The sequence below is a fragment of the Carcharodon carcharias genome, chromosome 16, assembly GCF_017639515.1.
Source record: "Carcharodon carcharias isolate sCarCar2 chromosome 16, sCarCar2.pri, whole genome shotgun sequence".
NCBI lineage: Eukaryota > Metazoa > Chordata > Chondrichthyes > Lamniformes > Lamnidae > Carcharodon > Carcharodon carcharias.
In genome coordinates this window covers 1,024,559-1,048,329 of record NC_054482.1, presented here as the reverse complement: position 1 = coordinate 1,048,329, position 23,771 = coordinate 1,024,559, and the positions used below count along the sequence as shown (strand labels likewise).

The window sequence follows — 23,771 nt, the reverse complement described above, 5'->3', positions numbered from 1 at the left end:
ACTACCTTTGCCCATCTGATCTTTCCAGTCTATATGTAGATAAAATCCCCCATGATTATTGCTGTACCTTTCTGGCAAGCTCTCATTATCTCTTCTTTTATACTCTGTCCTATTGTGTAGTTACAATTAGGAAGCCAGTACACCACTCCCACAAGTGACATCTTGCCTTTATCATTCCTCATCTCAACCTAAACAGCTTCTACATCCTGAACTTGGGTCATCCCTCTCTAATACCATCATTAACTAACAGAGCCACCCTCCACCTTTTCCTAATTTCCTGTCCTTCCTAAATGTCACATACCCTTCAATATTCAGGTCCCAATCTATGTCCCTGTAGCATGTCTCTGTAATGGCTGTCAGATCACACTTATTTTTTCTATTTGTGCTATTAGTTCATCTGTTTCATTTCAAATGCTACATGTGTTTAGATGCAGAGACTTTAGTTTTGCCCTTTTATTATATTTAAGGCATCTAGCTTTATCTGCTGATATACGCTTAGATTTGTGTGTCCCTCCCTGTCAGTCTGTTTATCATTTCCCATATTAATACCTGTCTCTCTTGCCTTGTCTCCACTTTTTGTTTTATCACATCTTCCCGAATTTGATCCCTTGCCCCCACTATTCAACTTAAAACCCTCTCTACTTCCCTAGTTAGGAGGACACGAGCCCCAGCACAGTTCAGGTGTAGACTGTTCCAAAAGTACAGATCCCATTTTCCCCAATACTGATGCCAGTGCCCCACAAACCAGAACTCACTTCTCCCACACCAGTTCTTGAGCCACACATTAATTTCTCTAATCTTATTTGTCCTATGCCAATTTGCACATGGCTCAGGTAATAATCCAGAAATTATTACCTTTGAGGTTCTTAATTTAGTTCCAAGTTCATCAAACTGACTATGCAGAGCCTCCTTCCTCATCATGCCTATGTCGTTGGTACCTACATGGACCATGACCACTGGATCCTCCCCTCCCACTGCAAGTTCTTCTCCAGCCCAGAGCAAATGCCCCGAACCCTGGCACCGGGTAGGCAACAAAGCCGTCTGGACTCTCGCTCTTTGCTACAGAGAACTATACAATCCCCCACTACCACTATATTCCTTTTTGTTCCCCCCACTTGGATGGCTTCCTGTACCATGGTCAGTTTATTCATCCATCCTGCATCCCCCACTCTCATCCAAATAAACTGAGAACACCTCAAACCTATTGGACAATTGTGGAGGCTCACACTCCTGCCTTCTGGGTCCCCTTACCTGCCTCACTTGCAGTTACACTCTCCTGCCACTGACCAATTCAGAAGACACTATCCTAAGTGGTGTGACTGCCTCCTGGAATAAAGCATCCAGGTAACTTCCCCTCCCTGATGTGTCGCAGAGTCTAAAGCTCAGCCTCCAGCTCCATAACTCTGAGCCTAAGTTGCTCAAGCCGCAAACACTGCAAACGTGTTTGCCCTGGATCTCAATGTTATCCAGGAGCCCCCACATGCTGCAGCCTGGACACATCATCTATCATGCCATCCTTAAGGTGTTTTAAATAATTATTTAATTATATTAATCACTTATGTTTCCTTTCTTATATATTTTATTAACTTTACCACCAAATTGTGTAGTATTTTAAACCTTAGGGATGAATAGAACTCACCAACTTACCAGATATTCGCCAAACAGCTAACTCCTTTCCCTGAAGTAGAGCAAGAACCAAATTCTATAGGATGAGAAAGATAGAAAGGGGAAATGAACAACTCCTTCCCCCCCTTCACCAAACTCCAAGTCTTCACTCAGTTAGTTGGCTGCATTCCGTATGCCCTACAGAGCAGAGAAATGGGCCCATAGCTCCCATAATCACCTAATAGTTAATAATTGCACTCGCAACTAGGAAGCTTTGTCATGATTTTACACAATCTTTACTTCTAGTGGGCATTGAAAACACCTGAAAAACATTGCAATTAAATCAGCAAATTTACTCTTTCTAGAGGGTCACCTGCTTGTCCTCTGGCCTTTATTGCAAGACTGAGCTACAGCGTATTACACATACAATGTTTTTTAACAGACTAGGCTAATTACAGCAGACCTTATCCGAGTGTAGCAAGACAGTCTGAGAAATGCTGTTAAATGTACACAATGAACTGCTTGGTCATAATCATGGCCCAGTAGCTTTCACTAACTTAGCATAGGTCTGTAGTCAAACCACAATAGAATAGAATCATAGAATGGTTACATCACAGGAGGTGGTTATATGGCCTGTCATGCCCATGCCACCTCTCTGCAAGGGAAAAACTCAGCTCGTCCCACACCGCTGTTGAACTTAGTAATAGACAATAGAATGTAACTGAGACATAAGGCTAACTGGATATTGTTCGTAAGACAAGGGATGCTGAGCAAGTAAATATCTAAATGCAGTAGGGACAAAAGTGGATTAAGGAAAATGAGAGGGATCAGGAAAAACCAAGATTCTCAAAGCTTAAAGAGAAGATAGTGAGTTTACCAAATTTAAGATTATAAATGAGAAAGAAAGGAATGTTCTAGCAGCAGGTTTAAAAAAACAGCAAAAACAAATTACTGTGGTTGCTGGAGATTTAAGATAAAAACAGTGCTTTCTAGCAGATCTGGTAGCATCTGTGGAGAGAAACAAAGTCAATGTTTCAAACCCTGCAAGACTGACATATTGGACACAATGTTAACTCTCCACAGATACTGCCATACCTGCTGAGTTTTTCCAGCAAAATAATTCCCCAACATTGAAACAGTAACAGAGGGGTGAGGTCAAAACCTTAAGGGCTCGTGTGGACTTGCTGAGAATGGCAGGCGATATAAAATATACTAAATGAATATTACTTTTAATTTTTAAAACCAGGAGCACACAAATCAGGCATTACATGTGCTCTGGGCCTTTGGCAGTGAGTTTCTAAGTAAGTTTAAGAACAGCAAATCCCTAACAGGGATGAACTACAGAAATGAGAATAAATTTCTGATGATAATGAGAGTTGGCACCAAAAATGTTATGACAGACTGCCAATTGGCAGACATGGTTTTCATATTGACAAAGGTTGACTGATCTATACCTACTGCTATAGAGCTAATAGCCTATTCTGAAGAATTGGAAAATGGGTGGCAACTATCTAAAGTAAAGCTAAAGAGCTCCAATATTATGAAACTAACTTGGTGAATTGCTTCAGGAGTGGGTTTTAGCTGACCAGTCCGGTGGAATTTGTTTTTGAGTGATATTTTAAAAATGATGTAAACAAGTGCAACTAGGTTTCCAGCAATTTTTCCAATTAGACAATCTTTTGCAAACTAAAAATCAACGGATATTAGTCAAGTTCCTCAGGGTAGTGTCCTAAGCCCAACCATCTTCAGCTGCTTAATCAATGACCTACCTTCCATCATAAGGTCAGAAGTGGGGATGTTTGCTGATGATTGCACAATGCTCAGCACCATTTGTGACCCCTCAGACACTGAAGCAGTCTTTGTCCAAATGCAGCAAGACCTAGACAACATTGAGATTTGGATTGATAAGTGCCAAGTCTCCAACTTGATAGAATCCAACCATCTTCCTTGACAGTCAATGGCCTTACCTTTGCTGAGTCCCCCACCATCAACATCCTGGGGGTTACCATTGACCAGAAACTGAACTGGACAAGCCATAAAAATACTGTGGCTACAAGAGCAGGTCAGATGCTGGGAATCCTGTGGAGAGTAACTCACCACCTGACTCCCCAAAACCTGTCCACCATCTACAAGGCACAAGTCAGGAGTATGATGGAATACTCTCCACTTGCCTGAATGAATGCAACTCCAGCAACACTCAAGAAGCTTGACACCATCCAGGACAAAGCAGCCAACTTGACTGGCACCTCATCCACCATCTTAAACATTCACTGCCTTCACCATCGATGCACAGTGACAGCAGTGTGTACCATCTACAAGATGCACTGCAGCAACTCACTAAGGCTTCTTCAACAGCACCTTCCAAATCTGCAACCTGTACTACGTAGAAGGACAAGTCACACACCATCCTGACTTGGAACTATATCACCATTCTTTGATTGTCAGTGGCTCAAAATCCGTAAACTCCCTTTCTAGCAGCACAGTGCGTGTTCCTGCAACACATGGACTGCAGCAGTTCAAGAAAGCAACTGACCTTCTCAAGGGCAATAAATGCTGGTCGAGCCAGTGATGCCCACATCCCATGAACAAATTATTAAAAAATCAGGTATAAAAGTAAAAAACTGCGGATGCTGGAAATCCAAAACAGAAACAGAAATACCTGGAAAAACTCAGCAGGTCTGGCAGCATCGGTAGAGGAGAGCACAGTTGACGTCTCGGGTCTGTTGAAGGGTCATGAGGACTCCAGACTGTCAACTGTGCTCTCCTCCGCCAATGCTGTCAGACCAGATGAGTTTTTCCAGGTATTTCTGTTTCTGTTATTGTTTTTAAAAAATCAGGTGGTTGTTGGCTGAGGGAAGAATATCAGGAGGATGACTTAAATTCTCTTCAGATTGTACCTATTTGAATAGGTTCAGTTTATCATCTGAAAGATGGCCATACAGCATTCCTTGGATACTGCAAGCTTTAGTAAATAAGCTCATCTGGTACTTAAACAATGGAGAATAGAAGTTCTAAAATGGGAGAGGGCCAGAAGATATGATGAGTGTCTTTTAATTGAAAAATTAATATACTTAGCAATGACTTCTATTTAAATTCTTCATGATATGGATAAACGTATCAAAAGGAATTGATATCACCTCAGTGATACAACCCTTATTTTTCGTCAAAGTCCCAAGTTAACACCTCATTGCTGAATTGAAACCTGAGCATTGCAGATGGAGTGCTACACCTTCAGACATCAAACAGGCATTCAGGTGGGTGTAAAAGATCCCAAGATGCTATCGAAGTGAAGAAGGGGCAGTTGTCCTGGCCAACATTTTGACCTCATTCAACATCACTGACAGGTTCATTGGTTATACAGGTCATTACCTAAGTGCAAATTGACTGTGGCATTTGCCAACAAACTGAAATGATGTGGGATGGTCAAGGGACATGAAAATGCACTAAAAGTTTTTTTCTCTAAATTGGAAAAGTACTTTTGGAGATAAATGTGGACACTGTTCAGTTTTCAATAAAAAGTGCTATCTCCAAGTGCCAACTTCACTATTGATTTTAACCTGCTACAATGATAGTTTCTCTTGTGGATTTGTTGAGCTTTGTTGGAGAAGCTTTCTACCCATGGGAACACATGGCTAGCTGCCTCACTTCAAATAGGGCCAAAGCTTTTGAGAGAGAGAATTCAAATGACCAAAATTATTGAAGTAACCTGAATCAACTAATCAGAAAAGACTATATCTTCCCTGTATAATTAGCTCAGCATTTTCTTCAAGCAATTCTTTGTTGGATACATAGCTTTGCATTTACTTAATTTTTCGAAAGCAAGCACTAAGGGCAGCAACACTCACTGTAAGTAGATAGTACTATAGGCTTTATTCATTCTTGGGATGTGGCCATCACCGATTAGGGCAGCATTTATTGCACATCCCTAATTGCCAGAGGGCATTTAAGAGTCAACCACATTGCTGTGGGTCTGGAGTCACATGTAGGCCAAATCAGGAAAGGACAGCAGATTTCCTTCCCTAAAGGACATTAGATGGGTTCTTACGACAATCAGCAATGGTTCTGCTGGTGGGATTCGAACCTGGGTCCCCAGAGTATTACCCTGGGTCTCTGGAATACTAGTCCAGTATCAATACCACTATGCCACAGCGTACCCGGGTGTAACAGTTGTGTACTTATTTAGAAACTTATTTTGAAAGATTACTCTGAAATATTTGTACTTCAAGATTAACCATGACCTCCAAAAAGCAAATATTCACTACATTGCCAGTTTATACAAATGCAGATGTTAGCAAGCATGCTATCAAACATTGGCAAAGTAACAGTTCTGGTAGACCCAAAGACTTTGTGCTTCAAATGATTTCCAGACAGTGTGGAGAATAAATGGTAGTTTGGAGTTAGTTTCACATTTCCTATGCTCAATGTTGTTACAATGAGTAGAAACCTTGTAGAAATGGTTGTAAACAACAACAAGCAGTAATTGTAATCCCTTTTGTTCCATATGATTTAATTCATATTTTCCTCTTTATACTTCCAGTGACTTTGTATGGGAGATTTTCCAACTTGTCCTATACGAACCAACGTTGTAACTGCATTTTGCTGGAATTGTTGGATGTCAGTGTTTCTGAGCTGCTGCTACACTCCATTAATCGAGGCCATTCAATGTGGATGATCCAGCACTGTGCTCGGGATGTTCTGAATGCACTAGCTTTTATTCACCGAGAGGGTTACGTACATGCAGACCTCAAACCATGTAATATCCTCTGGAGTGCGGAAGATGAATGCTTTAAACTCATTGACTTTGGGCTTAGTTTCCAAGAAGGAAATCAGGTAAATTATGAAGCCAGATTCATTAATGTAGGAGTGGAGTATAAATGTTTGAAAACATAAATAAAAAAAAACACTTGTTCTGCTCTTACCACCAAGCATATAACCAGACTGATTAAATACAAAGTGTAGTCATTTCCATCTAGCTTTTAACTATTTGCAGAGAAGTTCCCTGATCTGTCACTCCCTTTTCTGCCCTTGTAGGCAAAGTGTAGAAACTGATTCACAGGATGTAAGGGAACATGTAACTCTGACCTGCAGACGTTTTGGCAGTTTCAACGTGATCGTAAGCACTGATACATAATGCAGAATTTCCAGAATTGCACTTCAATACACAGCTTTACATTTCCCACAGCATCTTAAACCATATACAATTCAGCAATCAGGTTGCAGCTCTAAAAAATGTTTCAAGCAACGATTTTAGTACTCTGTATTGGAATAGATGACAGGTTAGAAAAGTTACTTTTTATATATTGAAAAAGTCAAGAGGAGGAGAGTGTTAGGAACTGACATTTCTAGAACTTGGCAACTCATGGGGACAATGTGTACACTGAATAAGTAGCAGCAATAAAATTTGATGTTCACATTTCATGGGATCCAAAGATTTCAGTTGTTTGCTGCATTAATCATTGAGGAATTATTTCCCCTTGAAACTGAATCACTTGACATCACTGTGAATGAAATGATGAGTATGAACAACTTGGATTCTACTAACCAGATATTTTAAGTAATTACAAATCAGTGCAACAAATGAGATCGAATGCATCCTCCAAGTAAAATTGTAATATACAAGCACAGTTTAAACTTTTAAGTGGTGGATATTGTCAAAAAGCTAATGAATGTTGCATGATTCACTGCCTAAGAAATTAACTGTCCATGTGCCATAGAAACTGCTTAAGCAATGTTTATTTAGCACCTTAACATAGTAAAAAGACTTAAGGTGTTTCAAAGGAGCACTATCAAAATATATAAATGCAATAGCCTGTTTAAAGGGCTACTGGAATTGCCCACTTGAGGGTAGAGCTATTAAACTGACTTCTTCATTATTCTAAGTTTTTTGTTTACTCCATACAGGATGTAAAATATATTCAGACGGATGGTTACAGAGCTCCCGAAGCAGAGTTACATAATATCTTAGCCCAGATGGGCTTGGAAAGTAATACAGAATGCACAACAGCAGTTGATATTTGGAGCCTTGGAATAATTTTGCTGGAAATGTTCTCAGGAATAAAACTGAAGGAGACCATCAAATCTCCACAATGGAAGGTAAGAGCCAAACAATTTATCGGAAAAGTAATTAGGCAATGACATTTAAAATAAGCTGTAAAATATTAACTTTTCAAATCGAAGTGCTTTACATCATTCAGAAACTTAAATTTAAAATAAACTAGCAAAGGCCAGTTGGATCAAACAGCCAGTTCTTGTGCTGTAAATTTTGTGTGAAAGGAGGCAATTTCATCCCACCAACCATGTGCTCGGTTTACAAAGCAAGGGATAGATTAATTGAGAACTTAGGGGTTGGGTGGGAGAAAGGAGAATGTACTTCATTTCCCTTCAGCTTCATGCCACCTTTGTGCACATGTCCACAAGTTAACAGATGAGGTGTAATTTTGTGAGCAGTTGTGGGCAGCAACATTTTGAATATGGAGTCAGGAGGAGCAGCTTCATTCCTTTTGGCTGCATATTCAGGCATGTTTAATAAAAAAAAACCCTTTCTTATTAGCTTCCAAGTGTTTTTTTTTCCAGCGATCCCTTTAAAGATGGCTGTTATTTTCCTGAGTACATTGACCACACCGATCCGATATCAGAAGGGGGTCTGAAGTGGGCATTAGATGACTGCAAAAAATCATGGCCTCTTGGGTGACAGGAGAGAAAATGGCCTTGCCTTATGCAAGTGCTTTAAGCAATCCAGATTTCCACCAAAATAGAAAACATGTTTTATACAGACGTGAGCCTTATCAATTTTAAAGATGCAAGATAGTATGTTTCCTTGCAGCTTTGATTACAAAGTGACCCAATTCAACAATACATCCAAAAAAGTGTGGCAAGAAATAAACAGTCTTGATCAGAACCGCAGAATTAAAATTTGAGACCCACCAGGCTGAAGTGGAATAGAACTTGCCAAGAGTTCACTGGCTGCAATTACTTTGTTCAAATCATGACCCTTTAATCCTTGAGGCTAGATGTATAACAATAAATACAGAAAAGTGTGACAAATAGTCCCATTTTAAAATTAGAGATCTGCAAAATTATGGCAGTAATCCAAGCATAGTTCTCATTCTGCCAGTTTTGCACCACAGACCACTTTTCGTTCCCTCAAGATAATGGCCAGATTTTGCTGTAGAAGTGGGGTGGAACTGTCAACATTTGCCATCTTACTTCTCTGAAACTGACAGCAATTTCTAAAGTCCACACGTGTGCAGTTAAACATGGAAGTCCAGAAGTTGCTGTCAGCGATTCTGTGCTTCAGCGTAGGTTTCACTATTGAAGTTCCCCAGACTGCAGTCAAATGGGAATCACTGAACTGACTAAAACCTGCCCATTTATACTAATGGTCTCACTATAACAAGCCTTGAAAAAGGAACACCTTGTTCAGTGAGGTGTAAATAATTACTTAAAATGTCCATAAAATCTACAAACAGCCTCATTGTCCCTGAAAAAAAACTGATTTTTTATCTGAATTTCAAATTTCCCCATTATGATAAAATTAAGATGTGAATTTTAAGTTTATGCTCTTTCAGTTTGTATGTTAATGCCGTATAAATTCCCCAATCATTTATTTTGCTCTGTTTAAAATTTTTCATTTAATTAAAACATTTAGGAGCTTTTACCATCTTGTTTACCGTCTGGGAGAAAATTCTTCAGCATGATTGGCATGGGGAAAGGGGAAATTCATGCTACAATGATCACTAGGTCTTTGTCAGCTTTTTCTCTGACTCTGAAATCCAGGCCGTAGTAGTCGTACCTCCTTAACAGCAAAACTTTTGCTTTGTTAATGTTGAATAAACGTTGCAAACTTTGTCGTCCCCTCATATACTGTATGGCAAAGTTGTAACACAAGGAGTTTGTATCTCCAAATTTACTCCAGCATCACCATCGTGGGAACTGAAATACTTCTAGCAGAAAGACAGAAATTGCTGTTGCTTGGCACCTCCTCGCAGCTTGTTGGAGTTACATTTATGCAAGTATCAGAGCAAGTAAACTAACCCACCCATTCACGTTACAAAATGGCACTGGAAGTTTTTTTTTCCAGTAATGAGTGTAGATAGTTCTGCTGAACAAAATACAAAATCTTTCATGCAGAATATCCAGTTCCCCCTCATACTGATGGCCAAGGATCTGACTGTTCCTCATCATCCTACTATGTTATTCGAATGGGGGACTCATGGAGGGGAGGGTTAGAATAGAGGAGAGAGAGAGAGAATCTGTTTGATGGGATAAAGTTGAAGAACACATGTCCAAGCATTAATGTGGTCATTTCATGCTTGCAGTTTTGGACTGTAAAGTTTGAATTGACATTTTACGTCATAAGGAGATTGTCCAAATTTAATATCAGCCAGCGTGTTCTGTATTTCCTACAAACCTGCCCAATTTTGCCTTTTTTTTACGCAGGTACATACTCAAATAATCTTCATAGTTCAAAATGTGGGGCCATAAAACCAGAAAAATTCTTCCACAATTTTTAAAAATTAATGATCTAAATATTTACCGTTTTGATTACGCTTGGGAATTTTGCTTTGATCTAAATGTTTCCATTTTATTCTGTCTAGGCAAACAGTTCTGCCATCATCGATTCCATTTTTGCAAGTAAAGATATGGTTTACTCGGCTATCCCAGTTTATCATCTCAGAGATGTTATCAAAAGGTTAATTATACTTATTAAACATCTTGAGCATTACAACTAGCATTTTTTCTGAAAACTAACTAATATTTCTTATGAAGTTCTTCTTCACATTTATTTAGGCTAATTAGGGACAGGAACAGCTGGTGTACTATGTACAGTTTTGGTCACCTTACTTGAGGGATATATTTGCATTGGAAGCAGTTCAGAAGAACTTCACTAGGCTGAGGAAAGGTTGGGCCTATACTTGTGTTTAGAAGAATGAGAGGTGATCTTATTGAAACACAAGATTCTGAGGGGGCTTGACAGGGTAGAAGCTGAAAGGATGTTTCTTCTCGTGGGGGAATCTAGAAGTAAAGGGCACAGTTTAAACATAAGTTGTCTCCCATTTAAGACAGAGGTGAGGAATTTCTTCTCTGGGTCATTTGTCTTTTGAATTCTCTTCCCCAGCGAGGAGTGGAGGCTGGGTCATTGAATGTATTGAAGGCTGAGTTAGACAGATTTTTGATTGACAAGGGAGTCAAGAGTTATGGGGTCAGGCAGGAAAGTAGAGTTAAGGTACAAATCGTGATCAGATCAGCCATGGTGCTGAATGCCGGATCAGGCTCGAGGGCCAAATAACCTACTCCTTCTATTTCTTATGTTAGGAATTATTATGCATGACTAGGGTGCTAAAGCCTAATGGAATGACTACTGATGTTTGTTCAGCCAGCGTATTAATATTCACAGCATTCATTGTTGGGAAACAAGTGCCATAAAAAGTGTCTTTTTACATATCATTTTCATGTCCACCATGTCCCAATACTTCATAGCTAGTAAACTATTTTGAAGTGTAATCATTGTTGATGTGTATGCCAATATGTCAACCAATTTTCATGGAGCAGGGCCTGTGGGTAAGGTAACTACTGGATAAGCAACATTAATGAAAAAAATAATTGTGGGCTAATTGTTGGTTTTATACCAGAACTTCCCTACTCTTCAAATAAATGTATACGAAAGTTGGAAATTTTGATAGGTCAGCACTTCTCAGTCATAGTCATAGAGGTCTACAGCACAGAAAAAGGCCCTTCGGCCCATCGAGTCTGCACCGGTCAAGCAAATACTGAACTATTCTAATCCCATTTTCCAGCACTAGGCCCATAGCCTTGTTTTCGTTGTATTCTATATTATACTTACCCGTCAATCTAGACTATGTGCTCAATACACTGGATTGGGTCTTTAATCTAGAACCACCTAACTCTGAGGCGAGAGTGCTACCACTGAGCCAAGCTTAACACGTTTATTACACCTTAAATTGGCCCAAGTTATTTAACATACATAACTGCACTTCAAAGGAGTTATTATATGTGAATTTTACTGTTATGATTAAATTATTTAATGAAGCTAAGGAAGGCTTCAAATTACAAGGATTTTCAAAAGTAACTGAATAACAACTTGCTTCTAATGTGTAATATACCATTAAAATCTGAAATCTATCAGACATTTTGGGCATTCTCACTGATGATCATGAGCTCAATCTATTATTAAAATAGATTCCTTACCAAAGGGATGAGTTACCGGTTGCAAGCTTACCATACTTTTAAATATTTCTTGGATGTAGCAGCACTGGTCACTCCTACAGGGTGTCTGAACTACAATAGTCCAATATCTAATTATACCGTAGTGTACCGCTGCATCTAATTTATTTCTTTGAAGATAGTAAAATAATGAGCTGCATGCCTAGTCTTTTCTGTGGGCTGATTGATAGTTTTTGGCTTTACATTACTTTCTGGGAAACTTCTGATTGTAAAATCTACATTTTAACTTACACCTCCATGCTTCTGGCTCATATCCCTCTATTTTATTTTAAAAATCTACGTAACTCTGTTGAAGATGGATTTTCTATTTGTTAATTCTGACTTCAGGAATCAGAGGCACAGTGATTCAAATACAATTCAGTCACAAAACTGAAGCAGGTTAAAGATCAAAAATCCCAAAATGTGACTAGTTGCATGAATGGTGATTATGAATTGCCAGGAAAGGCCTTTCTGATCATAAGACTTTCTCCTTGTTAAAGTAGATTTCATCTTCACATAGCTGGGTAACAATCCTACTTGAATTGTTATGTATCTTAATCTTAATGCAGTACTGTTTCAAAATGGCAACACTCACCTAGTAATTGTGCTATATTACGAAAGATATTTCACTCCTGACATTTGTAAATAAAAAAGAGATTTTAGAAATTTATAAGAGTACATCACTGTGGATACAAGACAATCTTGCAGCCAATTGAAAAATATGTGGATAGTTGCCTGTTAAATTATTTACTCTTTATAATACTTGACAATTTTTTATCCTCCCAATATTTAAATTATAGTATGCTTCATGATGATCCAGCACAAAGAACTACAGCAGAACATGCTTTGTACAACCCTTTCTTCAGCATTCCCTTTGGTAAGTTTAGTATTCTACGTCTATTTCATGTCATTAAGAGCCCAAAGTCCAAAATTTTACTATTTTCTATAGAGACATAGTGTTAGATTTTGCATTTAATATGACTATATTGCAAATTGCATTGGAACCAAGAGATGTAGAGGAACTGCTCTTTGTGTCTCTTTGGTTTTCCATAGTTAGCACTGATGGAATATTGAACAATGGTGGCAAAACGAATGAGAAAATCTGTTTTTGTTAATAGACGTCTGAAAATGCCTTTTGTTTTGGCACAATCGGCAGCATAGAGAAACACAAAATAAGTAAAATTTCTGTCTTGAGTGTACTGAACTGATTTAGCATATTTTACACACGTGGTGTACATCTGTATATCACTGCAAAGACATAAATTTGTTTCCCATTACCCAATAAAAATCAACATTCGTTTGCATGGCTTCATTGGTGTTTGAGACAGTTTTCCATTCCTTCCCCATTGATTTTGGGAAGAACCCTCACAACCCAAAGTTGTTTAGATACAGTACAATTCCCTATTTACATGTCAGGAAAACATTAACCTTTTCATACTTCTGCATTTTTAATTAAAATTCTGACAGCTGAAATGAACTGACAGCTGAACTGTGTTAATTTTCACTAATAGCACCCCATATTGAAGATCTGGTTATGCTTCCAACCCCAGTGCTGAGACTGCTCAATGTTATTGATGATAGCCATCTTCAGTGTGAAGAATATGAAGGTTAGTTGATGTTACCTTTTTCACTTGTGGGCAGGTATTTTCTAAACAATTAAGTAATGCTAGAATTTAGGGAAAGAATGAGGTTTGGCTTGGATAGCTTGACTAGGTATTGTTGTTAAACACATTACTGTATTTGAATTTAATTTAAAATCCAGTTTGCTTTTCCAAATAGATGTTGTGGAAGATGTAAGGGAAGAATGTCAGAAGTTTGGACCAGTTATGTCGCTGCTTGTCCCAAAGGAGAATCCTGGTAAAGGCCAGGTAAGCTTTTCCACTGATACTTGTTTCCTCAATTTCCAAAGTTAGTTAGTGTTATTTCCTTGGGGAAAATGTGACCTCCTGAATGGATAGCAGAGCAGATTGATTCAGAGACAAATGAAAGCAGCACAGGTTTTGTTCAGGGCTTAAAATACTTGCATTAATATAGCACCTTTCACAAGCACTTTACAGCCAATGATGTACTTTTTCATGTGGGAAACATAGCCAATTTGTGAACAGCAAGTTCCCAAAAGCAGCAATGTGATGTGTCGATTGAGGAATAAGCATCAGTGAGGACACTGCGGATAGTTTCCCTGCTGTGGGACCTTTTACATCCACCTGAGAGGATGGGCAGGAGCCTTGGTTTAACGTCTCATCCAATTGGAATGTCAGCCGTGGTGTTTTGTGCTGAAGCCCTGGAGTGGGACTTGAACCCACAACCTTGTGACTCAGAGTTATCTGAGCCATGGTTGACACTTGAATGGCAAAAGGTATATAATGAGCAAACAGGAAAACTGCTAGTTTGCTCATTATACACTTTTGTCATTCAAGTGTTAACTAGACCTGTGGGATTTGAACCTTTGGATTTTTATTTCATTCCTCAATTAAATTACCTTTAGCAGCTATGAATTCTATTTCCTATCCCTCATGAATTCTTGTGCTTATCAAGGTCAAGGTTAAGTATGGAATCTCAAAGAAAAAGTAGACCTTTTCTCAAAAGTTGAGCCTTACTGCATCACTGTGCATTTTCCTACTCTTCCTTCTGGCTTCAGGCCTCTCTAGGAGTTCCACAGCATCACAGGTTCACTCCACGTGGTATCAAGAAATGCTAAAGGCACTGGATATAGCAACAGCTTTGGCCCTGACAGCATCCTGGCAGTAGTACTGAAGATTTGTGCTCTAGACCTTGCCACACCCCTAAACAAGCTGTTCCAGTACAGTTACAACATTGACACCTACCCAACAATGTGGAAAATTGCCTGGGTATGTCCTGTCCACAAAATGCAGGACAAATCCAATCCAGCTAATTACTACCCCCAAGAGTCTACTGTTTATCATCAGCAAAAAGTGATGGAAGGTGCATCCACAGTGCTATCAAGTAGCACTTACTCACAATTGCCTGCTCACCAAGACTCAGTTTGGGAACTAGAGCCACTCGGCTCCTGACCTCATTGGAGCCTTAGTCCAAAAACGAACAAAGGAGCTGAACTCATGAGGTGACAGTGACTGTCCTTGACATCAATGCAACATTTGACTGTGGCATTCAAGGAGCCCTAGCAAAACAGAAGTCAATGTGAATCAGTGGGAAAACCCTCTACTGGTGGAGTCATACCTAGCACAAAGGGAAATGGTTTTGGTTTTCAGAGACCAATCATCTTAGTCCCAGGCTATCATGCAGGGGTAACTCCAGCTCCTCTAGTCTTCCCATGTAGATGAAGTCCCACATCCCTGGCACCATTCTAGCAAAAAATGCTCTGCGCCCTCTCTAAGGCCTTGGCATCCTTCCTAAAGTGCAGTGGCTAGAATTAGACCATATTCCATCTGGCCCAGCCATTAATCTAAACCTTTATAACTTCCTGGCTTTTGTGCTTTATGTCTCGGATTCTAAAGCCAAGGATCAATCCCATATAGTTTGGTTTTAAAAGGTTCTTCACTTTATGTGAATTCCCAGATCTCCCTCTTCCTACATCCATTTTCATATGTTCTTTGAAAAGGGATTGTTCCTTTGATTTAATCAGCAGCTATGTTCTTGATGCAAGGATTTTATGTAGACCAAAAGACTCGACCTTACATTTACAGTAGTTCTCCTATAAGATACTGAGGATGTTGCAAAGTGGTTAAAATATTTAACTTATTGGATCTTCATTTTTGAAATGAAAGGAGCCTCCATATGCCATGATTTTATCCAATCAGTTCAGCAATCCTGTTTTGTTTGACTTGGATTCTGAGCATAGGTGTGAAATTGGTATAGCCTGGGGCAGCAGGAGGAATTTGTTTAGGAAGGCATTTTCCTCTTGGCCTCTGCCCCATCAAACCAGTCAGATAACATAGGACGGGATTTTCTGGCACTGACACCAGTGGGTGGAGCGAGCCGTTAAAAGTCTCCAAATTTTCTTGACCTGCCTGCCGTTGCAGTGTCTGACACTGGCCAGCTGGAAATGTTTCAGGTTGATGACCTTTCAGGCAGGTGTCAGCTGCTTTTTACACCCACAAACCCAAGGTTCTGCAGAACGTAGAGATTATTCCATTCAAAAAAGAAAGGTGTTCAGACTTCAGTCACTTTGGTATGATTTGAATTCAGACCCAGAGCCAACAGATGCAAACCCATTGCCCTCCTTTTGTGATAGTTAAAAGTATTACTTCACCTAACAAATCCTGCTTATAACAAACCCAACCACCAGACCTGTGTTTTTCACTAATGGAATCCAGAACACTACAAATAAAGATTTAAGTGGACCTACCCAAGTACAGCAATGGAATTCAAGCTGAGGTTAATGCAACCCACCTTCTATCTACAGTGCTCCCGTCCGTCCAAAATCAATTGGCCTGAAAGTTTATTCGCACATTCTTCCCGCCAGTGTAAACAAATGCTCTATAGCTATTGGAGCAGCTGTTATTCAATACTTCAAATCTTTATACAGAAACTTATTTTAGGAGGGAAGATGATAATGCAGGATATTTTTGCACTTGAACAAAATAGAAATGGCGTGCATTGAGAAAAACGCAAATAGTATGAATAATTCCCCATTCTGTAGCTTTTTAAACAAATTGTTTACTTTACTTTAAATTGGTTAGTCATTCATTTTCCAATGCAACAAATTGTCAAACCCTAATATTATAATCACCCTGATAACCCCGGAACTGGTAGAAAAGGTTGGGGGGGTGGGGGCGGGTTGGGTTCGTTCATAGTGAAGCTCAATTGCATTCTAGTTTAAAAGTCAGTATATGCGTTTCAGATTTTATAAAATATGACACAAGGTGCTTCTTAAACCAGGGCTGAACTCAACTTTCAGATCTGGTTTAACCTGTAAAGGTTGGATTGAGCAACATTTAAGCACATTACAGGAAAAATATCGTTTTACATTACTTAGAATATATAGCATAGAAACAGACTATTCAACCCAAGCAGTCCATGTTCCACTTGAGCCTCCCCTTTTCTAGCAACATGACCCTCCATTCTCTTTCCCCCCTCATAATTTTATGCTTCCCCTTAAATGTATCTATACTATTCACCTCACCAATCCATGTGATGGTGAGTTCCATATTCTCACCACTTTCTGGGTAAAAAAGAAGAATTTTTTATGATTTCTATATGTTAAAGACTGAGAATCAGGATTGGTGTTACTTTTAGATTGATAACGCTTATGGGTTACATTTTTTACTGCATGGGTGCAAAAAAATTGTATTAGCTTGTAATGATTTATGATGTTTACCCTACTTATTACAAATCAACTTGAACAATTTAACTCAACCTTAAGTTTGTCAAGGAGTTGTCAATAACAAAAAAGTGAATCCTCGATATTCAGTTTCAATTAAAAGCCATTTCAAGAGGATTTTACTCAGACTCACAGAGGGCTGTATAGCTTCTGTCAAGAGTGAGTAATACAGAAGTAAATGAGTTTTTTAAATGAAATGTTAGACTATGATTCTCTTTCTTCTTTAAAACTAGGTTTTTGTTGAATTCAGAAGTGCTGCTGACTGCAAAATAGCCCAGCAGATGCTGACTGGAAGAATGTTTGATGGCAAGTTCGTTGTGGCTACATTCTATCCACTGTGTGCCTACAAGAGGGGATACCTATATCACACTGTAGTTGCTGACACCTAAGCTACAACTAGGCTCACCACCTTTTACAATCACCCAGGTCCCTTTTGAAATATTCCTCAATACAATAGCGTAAAAGGTTAAATGTTTTGCTCCGTTTCCTTTTGTGTGTAAGCGAGCATCGATTTAAGCAGCTAGTTTAGAGAAAAGGTTTACAAAGTTAGGGATTAATGCACTTAAGTCTGCTGGCAAGTTATTAACAAAATCTATTTTATTACTAGAAGTTATAGCAACCTGCATTTGGTTCGTAAAATGCTAAAATAACATCTTCGCTGGCAGAGCTATCAAACACATTATTGTTAATGGGGAGCATGCTGGTGGAAAACTATTATATCTGAACCTAAGAAATCACAAATCATTTTTATAAATAGTGGAAAAAGACTAAATTGGATTGAATCTATGTCAGTGAGGTCAAAAGGATCACATTGTGAGCATATAAGTGCATCAGATGCAGAAAAGGTGTAATTTCTTGAAGGGTTTTAATGAACGTGTGTAGTATACACACACATACACCAGAAAAATCACTCTTTACTGTGGGCAGGAGGGACGCACATTTGAGCACAACTCTTAGAATTCCTCAGTAGTACTCTATTTGGCCTTGGTATAGCAGCAGCTTGAATGGTACGTGTGTGGTGCGTTGCGGTGCAGATTTATTTATATTCAGGGAGATATAAGAAAAGGTTCCTTGTATCATTTCAGAGATTTAGAGACTGCATTATGTTGATTTTTTTTCCCTTGCAATGGGACAGCCTTGCTATTGTTGAGTGGCCTAGAGATGCACAAACTGACCATAGGCCACAGATACTAAACAAACAGCAACTTTTTCCACGTATGAACACATTCATTCAGATACATACATAGACAACCCATGCCAAAAATAATATGGTTAGTAGTATAGTTAGGGACGTAAATAGCAGTTAAATCTTGGCTGCAAAGTACACTTGGCTTCCTCAGACACCTTTTATATACCCAGTAATTCGGTATACAATTAAAAACTCGAATTTCTAAAATTGTGGGGGCCGTAATCACATTATTCTTATAAATCACTCAAAATAGTCCGAATATCAAATAAAATCAGCCACAATTGCAACATCTACTCTGACAGAGATTTAAAAGAGAGCATGCACTCGCGCACACTTTATACTGTAGTGAGTGCAGTTCATACACCTAATTTTACTGTAAAGTCAACACATGCCCAAAGCCAAAAATAACCTTCAACAAAAAGATCGTTGTTGTCTCAGTCATAAAACAAGCCTAACATAATATATGTATCTCATTTTTACCATAACAATATTAATGAAAACACATGGTATTTTGTATAAAAACAAAAAAACTGCGGATGCTGGAAATCCAAAATAAAAACAGAATTACCTGGAAAAACTCAGCAGGTCTGGCAGCATCGGCGGAGAAGAAAAGAGTTGACGTTTCGAGTCCTCATGACCCTTCGACAGAACTTGAGTTCGAGTCCAAGAAAGAGTTGAAATATAAGCTGGTTTAAGGTGTGTGGCGGGGGGCAGAGCCCCCCACACACCTTAAACCAGCTTATATTTCAACTCTTTCTTGGACTCGAACTCAAGTTCTGTCGAAGGGTCATGAGGACTCGAAACGTCAACTCTTTTCTTCTCCGCCGATGCTGCCAGACCTGCTGAGTTTTTCCAGGTAATTGTTTTTGTTTTGGTATTTTGTATAGATGTGTTAGAAGTTGAGTATAGAACTTTGTCCATGCATCCTCATATAGGGTTTTCCTTCAGTTGATCTAGAGAGAGGTCACCTAAATCCTTCATTTATTATTGGAACCAACAATAATCACAGTACTAACAATGTTTCCAGATATAGCAATTTAAAAAATATCGCTATAGTCATGCTTTCCAATTCAATGAACGTGGACCTAAAATTACTAGAACAAAAAATACAAAACATTTTAAAGAGTTATTTGTTTGATAAGTTAGCTAATAACCAAAGAAAATTGTTGTAATAGAAAAACCTTGGACAGAGTCTAGAACCAGTTTTTGAAATATTCCATATGACCTAAACATACAAAGCAGTAATGCCCTGCCTAAAATGGTGGGGGGGATGCAGATTCAAATCATGGCTTTCAAAAGGGAATTGGATAAGCACCTGAAGCTAAAATTGTAGGGCTATGAGGAGAGGGTCGGGGAGCGGTCTAATGAAGTCACTTTTGCAGAAAGCTAGCATGGACTCGATGGGCCAAATAGCTGCCTCCTGTGCTGAACCCATTTTATGACCCTATATCTCAAAAGAATTTTTATGGCATAGTTACAAAATGCTTAGGCACTTTTTAGAGATGGATTCTGAGCTTATTTCTCAGGTATGTTGAAGGCAAATTAATTACAAATTCTAAGTTTTAAAGCCTTTGGTGTATATCTGACACCATTTTCAGCCACTTTCTCATGCTCCTTATAATTTCAAGCCGGTAAATAACAACTAATTTATCTAGGAAGTGTGGACTTTAAACTCAAGAAATTTGGGATCAAAGCTGACTGAATTTGAATTTAAATTTAACCAAATTGCATTTGCTAAAAGTAAATCGCAGTGTGCATTCCGAATCAGTTTCTTATTTGGGTTAATTTTTATTTTAAAACCAGAGCAGCAGTTTTAAATACCAAAAAAGTACCAAAGAAAAGGTAATACAGGGAACATAAGCAACCCAACATTTAGAAATATGTTCATGGGTACATGTTTCTTCCACAAAATTCTTACTATTCTACACATTTTACCACTACCATCTAACATGCTTGCCTGGTAATTTTCCTATACTTTCATATTCTAAACCGTTACTGAGCACTTTTTGTGTACTCATGGGTGAGGCCTGCTGCGTTTGATTTTAAATAACAGACTTCAAAGGTACTTCCTTGGGTTAACATCGATGTTTAGTGAGAAGTCAAGTTTTGAAATGGAATATTCATTGTCTGCCTTACAGATACAAGCCATTAGCTTCTAAACTGTCTTGCCATATCATTGATGCAACAGATTTTTTTTTTAAAGATCACTATCAGCTAAAAATGGAGCGTTGCTGTTCTCCTTGGCTAAAATTCAAACTACTCGGTGAAACATTCTAGAATTGTTGAAAAGCTTTCGTTGAGTCAGTGATTTTCCTCCCACACTCCCACAGAGTTTGCAGGAAATGTACTTTGCTGTTTATTGGCATGGCGATACGTAGATGAGGTATTGCGCTTTGGGAGGGTAGTCCTTTGCCACATCTTGAACAAGGTACAATATTGCTGCTTGCTTACCTAATTTCTTGTATAAGCCTAGTTACTTTCCTGGGGTTGGGATTCGTTTGATATAGCAGGCTACATGGTTAGGCACGCCCCCAATCTCTGACAGCTATCAAGCACTTTACTTCGTCCAGTGTATTCAACTCCAAATTAGACAACCAAAGGCCTTGAGGAAGTTGGGATAAGATTCCGACTAGCAGGTGACAAGAATAAAGGTGTATCCGTGTAATTTCCAGATACTTCAATTTGTGAGAAGGTCAGTAAGCATCCTGCACCTTCCCCTGCAAGCTCCCCATGAGTTTCACCCTTTTTCCAGTAACTAGTGCATGGAGTATGGTCAGTACAACCCACCCGCCACACATTCTGGTCACTTTTCCAAATTTAGTCATTCTGATTTGTGAGCTAGAGGTTGAAAGGACGACGACCAGTCTTTTAAATATCTATGGATCTAGCTGGCACACAACTTGGCCTGAACTAATGTCCCCATCTTGGCTGCAAATAATATGTACCTAGTGAAAGAGAAAACCAACTAGAAAATGGATGCATATCCTCACAATTGTGTTATTATGCATTTTAATTTTGAAATTAAATTGAGTATGTTAGAAACACTAGGCATTGTACTTGCTGTGAGAAAACATCAACTGCTCAAAACAAGCAAAACTGGACTAATTCAGTTAAGCCATACTCCCACTTAACCTTTGCTCTTCCTTTCAGTTCTTCCTTTAGGTGGTTTTTCAAACATAAGCCTGGTTTGCAGATCTTGACCTACATTCTCATGTGGGTGTTTAAATCAGATTTTTTTTTTTTAAATCTGCAACAGTGAGATTATAGATGTAGTCCAAGTGCACCTAGGCCCCCAGAAATCTCTAGCTCTGTAGCCAGACTATTGTTATGCTTACATAAATCTCACACACGAGTTTGGGTAGCCACTAGATTATGTACAAAGCTAGGGCACACAGCTGACAAGAGTTCAAATTATATGCTACCTTTTCCTGAATCCATGTACCAGGTTTTAAACGTTTTCAGCATTTTCTGAAACAATTTAAAAGTAAACCCATGTAGTGAATATTGATATTTTAACCACTAGTAATTTTACTGTTCTGATTAGCTTTGGTGCAAAGGCAAAAAATGAAATTACAACATATTCCGGTGTATTTCTCATGACTGCAGACCTAATGCCAAGGACATGGTTGTAGAAAAGAATTCTATCACTATATATAGAAGATTATTATTGTACAAACTCAACAGTAACGAAAATACAAATCACATTTCTCTGATTCAAAGAAGTGATGTTTCTTTTTGAACTGGGAATCCTTCAGCCAAATCTTAGCCATTTTGTTGCTGCTGATTATGGTTGAAGGTGCTGTAGTGGATCCAGGCCTAGCTCAGTATATATAGCATTGCCCTTTTGCTTCTTGCACTTTAGAGCTTTGGCCATTTATAGAATTGCCTCTTAGGGTAAACCTTTTTCCAGAAAAGATTTTTTTTGCAGATCACAATAGTATCAATTATATTTGATTAAAAAAAAATGCCCAAAGCTTTTCCCTTATTAGTATATTTATGAGGGTGATGCTCAGCACAAACATAATGTGACAATAACATACCAATTTGACTATCCAGGCGCATCAGTTTTGTTTCTTCCTACTGAGCTAAGGATCATTAAGAGTTCAGCTAACTCGGGTTACTTTCTTCCCTGCGGCACAATTTGTCCGCTTGCATTTTCCCTGTGGAAAGAAATGGTTTCTCAGTAATCACCTTTCCCAACTATACATCTTCATGAGGTAGATACAGCGTTTACTCAGTTACTGCTTGCTATTATTAACTGTTACTCTGTAGAGTGAGGCAGCTTTCTTCTCTGTCCAGCAATAGCCCCACCAGACAGTAAATACTACCATGCACGCAGTAATCATGATTACTTTTGCACCAAAATCTTGGGAGATAATCATTTTGTAGCCATAACTTGCTGCTTTTGGTTTTTAGGAAATCTGCTAGCTGGGCAAAACAGATTGAGACACATTGGCAAAGCACGGGCTGCACAGATCAAAATAATTGATTACCTGCTTATATTTTGGTCACCATAGTATTACATCACAATTTGTTATGCAAACTTAATTTAGAGAATATAGTGGGATTAGTATATGCAATTTTTATAAAAGGAAAGTTAAATTGTGTAGATTATATTTTAAAATGCAAGGCTTGGACCTCCAGGCTATGGGGATTTGCCTAGTAATCAGTGTATTTATTTACTGAAGCAAGTGAATGATGTGGTACTGTGCACTGAGAATGCATGATTTCCCCAGTCTTGGTTTGTATGCTGCCCTATGCAAAAGATTTGAGCCAAAAGAGATAAATATGCTACCTTATACCATTCGTCACATTCCTCAAACAGTTGCTTTGGGAGTGGAACTATTTGTTTCCACAGATGACTGGTGGTGTTGAACTGAGACTTTCCAGTTTTCTGATTAAAAATGGAAGAGGAAGAAATTAGATATTTGCACTGTGTGAATGTGTGAATAGTGTGTATAGGACCATTTAAAAACGGCAGTGTAGTGCTATTTTGTTTGACAGTTGGCTTTGTTCATATGCCCTTCATTACATACCTGAGGGCAAGGTTACCAGAACAGTACAAATCTTATTTCAGTTTGAGCTAATTGCCATCTCCAATAAAATCGTGATTGAAAAGGATTAAAAGCAGCCATGCATTGAAATTCTGTAGACAATCATTGCCCTACAAGAATAACTCCAGTAGCTTTCAAAAAAAAATGTATTACTGCATCATCCCCAAAATATTTTTCAGGGTCTGTCATTTGCAACACATCCATGCATGAAGTGCATAATCATAGCCAAAACTCTTGTGACTAACAAAGATTTCATAACGTTCAAGTCAGTTTGAGATAGTGTGTTCATTGTATAAGTAATGTGAATATTTTGATTTAAACAATCAGACAAGGCTTACATTTCAGACCATGGTATTCAAAAATTGTCAGTGCAGCTTGTTAGATTGTAACCTCTAAC

At 38.6% G+C, this 23,771-nt stretch overlaps 1 protein-coding gene across 4 annotated transcripts in view; it reads left to right on the top strand.

The window, feature by feature from the left end:
* uhmk1 (U2AF homology motif (UHM) kinase 1) overlaps nt 1-23,771 on the top strand; it is a 140,862-nt gene that overhangs the window by 10,920 nt on the left and 106,171 nt on the right. For 2 of the 4 annotated variants that reach the window (XM_041208014.1, XM_041208015.1), the window contains exons 2-8: nt 6,143-6,435; nt 7,507-7,698; nt 10,203-10,297; nt 12,630-12,706; nt 13,341-13,436; nt 13,609-13,697; nt 17,365-17,557. In XM_041208014.1, the coding sequence (XP_041063948.1) occupies nt 6,143-6,435; nt 7,507-7,698; nt 10,203-10,297; nt 12,630-12,706; nt 13,341-13,436; nt 13,609-13,697; nt 17,365-17,520 (998 nt within the window). In that variant the 3' untranslated portion in view covers nt 17,521-17,557. Of the gene's footprint in view, nt 1-6,142; nt 6,436-7,506; nt 7,699-10,202; nt 10,298-12,629; nt 12,707-13,340; nt 13,437-13,608; nt 13,698-17,364; nt 18,933-23,771 lie in introns of those variants that run through there. The other 2 variants (XM_041208016.1, XM_041208013.1) reach the window with 2 other exon arrangements.